Below are 1609 nucleotides of genomic sequence, written 5' to 3'. Positions count from 1 at the left end.
CTTGATCAACATTTCATTGCAATTAATTAAACACCAATGAGTTGAAGAGTGAGTGTATCGATAGTATTTGAGGAATCAGTCTCGTAACAATGCATATAGAAATATTATCCTTAAAAACTAAAATGAAAAACTGATAATACCAAAAGTTAAGATCGATCTTAACAAATTTGTACTGTATTCAAATAAATCTATAACAAAAATCATAAAAATTTTAAAAGAATGAAAGTAATAGAGCCGACTTTGTTGAACGTTCTCTAGTGTAAAGTAACAGTCATATACTACTTTCATCCCTGATTACAACATTCTTTTTATAATTTTTTTGTTTCCAAAGTGAATAGAAAGATAAAACAATAATAATTTAAAAATAATAATATAATTAATTAAGAGATTAAATATAATTAACCATTTTGAAAGAAACGTAACTTCATTGAAAAAACCTTATATAATTAAGAATCGACAGATAAAAATATATGGTCATCTGTAATTACATTATTAGAAATATAAGCTGAATATATACGAGAGATTAAAAAGATAGAACATTTAGCGCGGTAAGAAATACATGATGATGATACTATTACAGATGGCGAGGGATGAAGAAGTGATTGGTTTTGGATCAAGAATAAGGGGTAGTAGTATTAGTTAAAAAGAAAAATAGTTTCTAGAAAATGTCGAGAATCTCGAGGATGGAGCGATTGCAAAGGGGACAAGAGCCTCGATTAAGCCACAGTTCCCTGGAACACACCCTGCAAAAAGTGTGTCCACATGGGATCAACGCCGCACCTTTCTTCCTCCCCATGCACACGCAGCACACCGAATCATTCCCCAAAACATTCTCCTCTTTCTCTTTCTCCTTCTCCGCCGTGGCAGCGTCCCCTCCCTCCGTCTCCTCCAGCAGCCTCATCAGCGACACCCTCCACGGCGCCCTCACCCCACCGCCCTCCTCCTGAGGCACCCTGAGCTGCCTCTCCGCCGCCAGCGCCGCCGCAAGATTCATACCCGAACCCGAACCCGCGGGGCCCACACATTCTGGCGCCGCTACTCGACCGGGATCCGTTTCCTGTTGTTGTTCTTGCTCTCCCTGGTTGACACTTAACGCGTCAGAACGGAATCCCCAGGAGGCCCCACAACATCCCATGCCGATGAATCCGAACCGCTCCTTCAAGCTTCGCCTCCTGCGGGTCCCACCATCTACACCGTCCATTTGCTCCCTCAACAACCCAAGAATGGTACTCCTGGCCTCCCTCTGAGTCCGCAGCGATTCCTGCAACGCCACACCGAGTTGACTCATATCGAACCAAAAAAAGAGTTACGAATTGAAGAAGTGATGAGGGACGCGAGTAGTGGTAGGCTAGGGCCACAGAGATCTCGTGAGCTGGAAGAGCATTTAAACAGAAAACGACTTCTTAAACAAGAATATATATATATATATAAAATTAATGTATTTAAAAATTATAAAAAAATAAACAATTTTTTTAAAAAAATCTTATAATTATCGATGGAGAATAAAGTAATTTGCTAAGGATCATCTATTCATAATATTAAGTGCTACATTTTCATAGTTTAGTAATTAATTTGAACACGTATCAGTGCTGTGTTGGCCGGACTTACA

General features: G+C 39.5%; 1 protein-coding gene across 1 annotated transcript; it reads right to left on the bottom strand.

Annotated features, from left to right (window-relative positions):
* Positions 1-523: 523 nt before the first annotated feature.
* LOC100804959 (uncharacterized) lies at positions 524-1396 on the bottom strand. The gene has a single exon (XM_003547225.4). It carries the CDS (start codon positions 1286-1288, stop codon positions 659-661), a length of 630 nt encoding a protein of 209 aa, XP_003547273.1. The 5' UTR covers positions 1289-1396; the 3' UTR covers positions 524-658.
* Between the last annotated feature and the right edge of the window lie 213 nt (positions 1397-1609).

This window comes from Glycine max, chromosome 15 (assembly GCF_000004515.6).
Source record: "Glycine max cultivar Williams 82 chromosome 15, Glycine_max_v4.0, whole genome shotgun sequence".
Taxonomy (NCBI): domain Eukaryota; kingdom Viridiplantae; phylum Streptophyta; class Magnoliopsida; order Fabales; family Fabaceae; genus Glycine; species Glycine max.
Note: the sequence above shows the minus strand (reverse complement) of the source record. Positions and strands in the feature narration are given on the sequence as shown.

Bases quoted from the DNA above. Each gene is read 5' to 3' on its own strand.
- LOC100804959 (XM_003547225.4), bottom strand. From the start codon at position 1,288: ATGAGTCAACTCGGTGTGGCGTTGCAGGAATCGCTGCGGACTCAGAGG.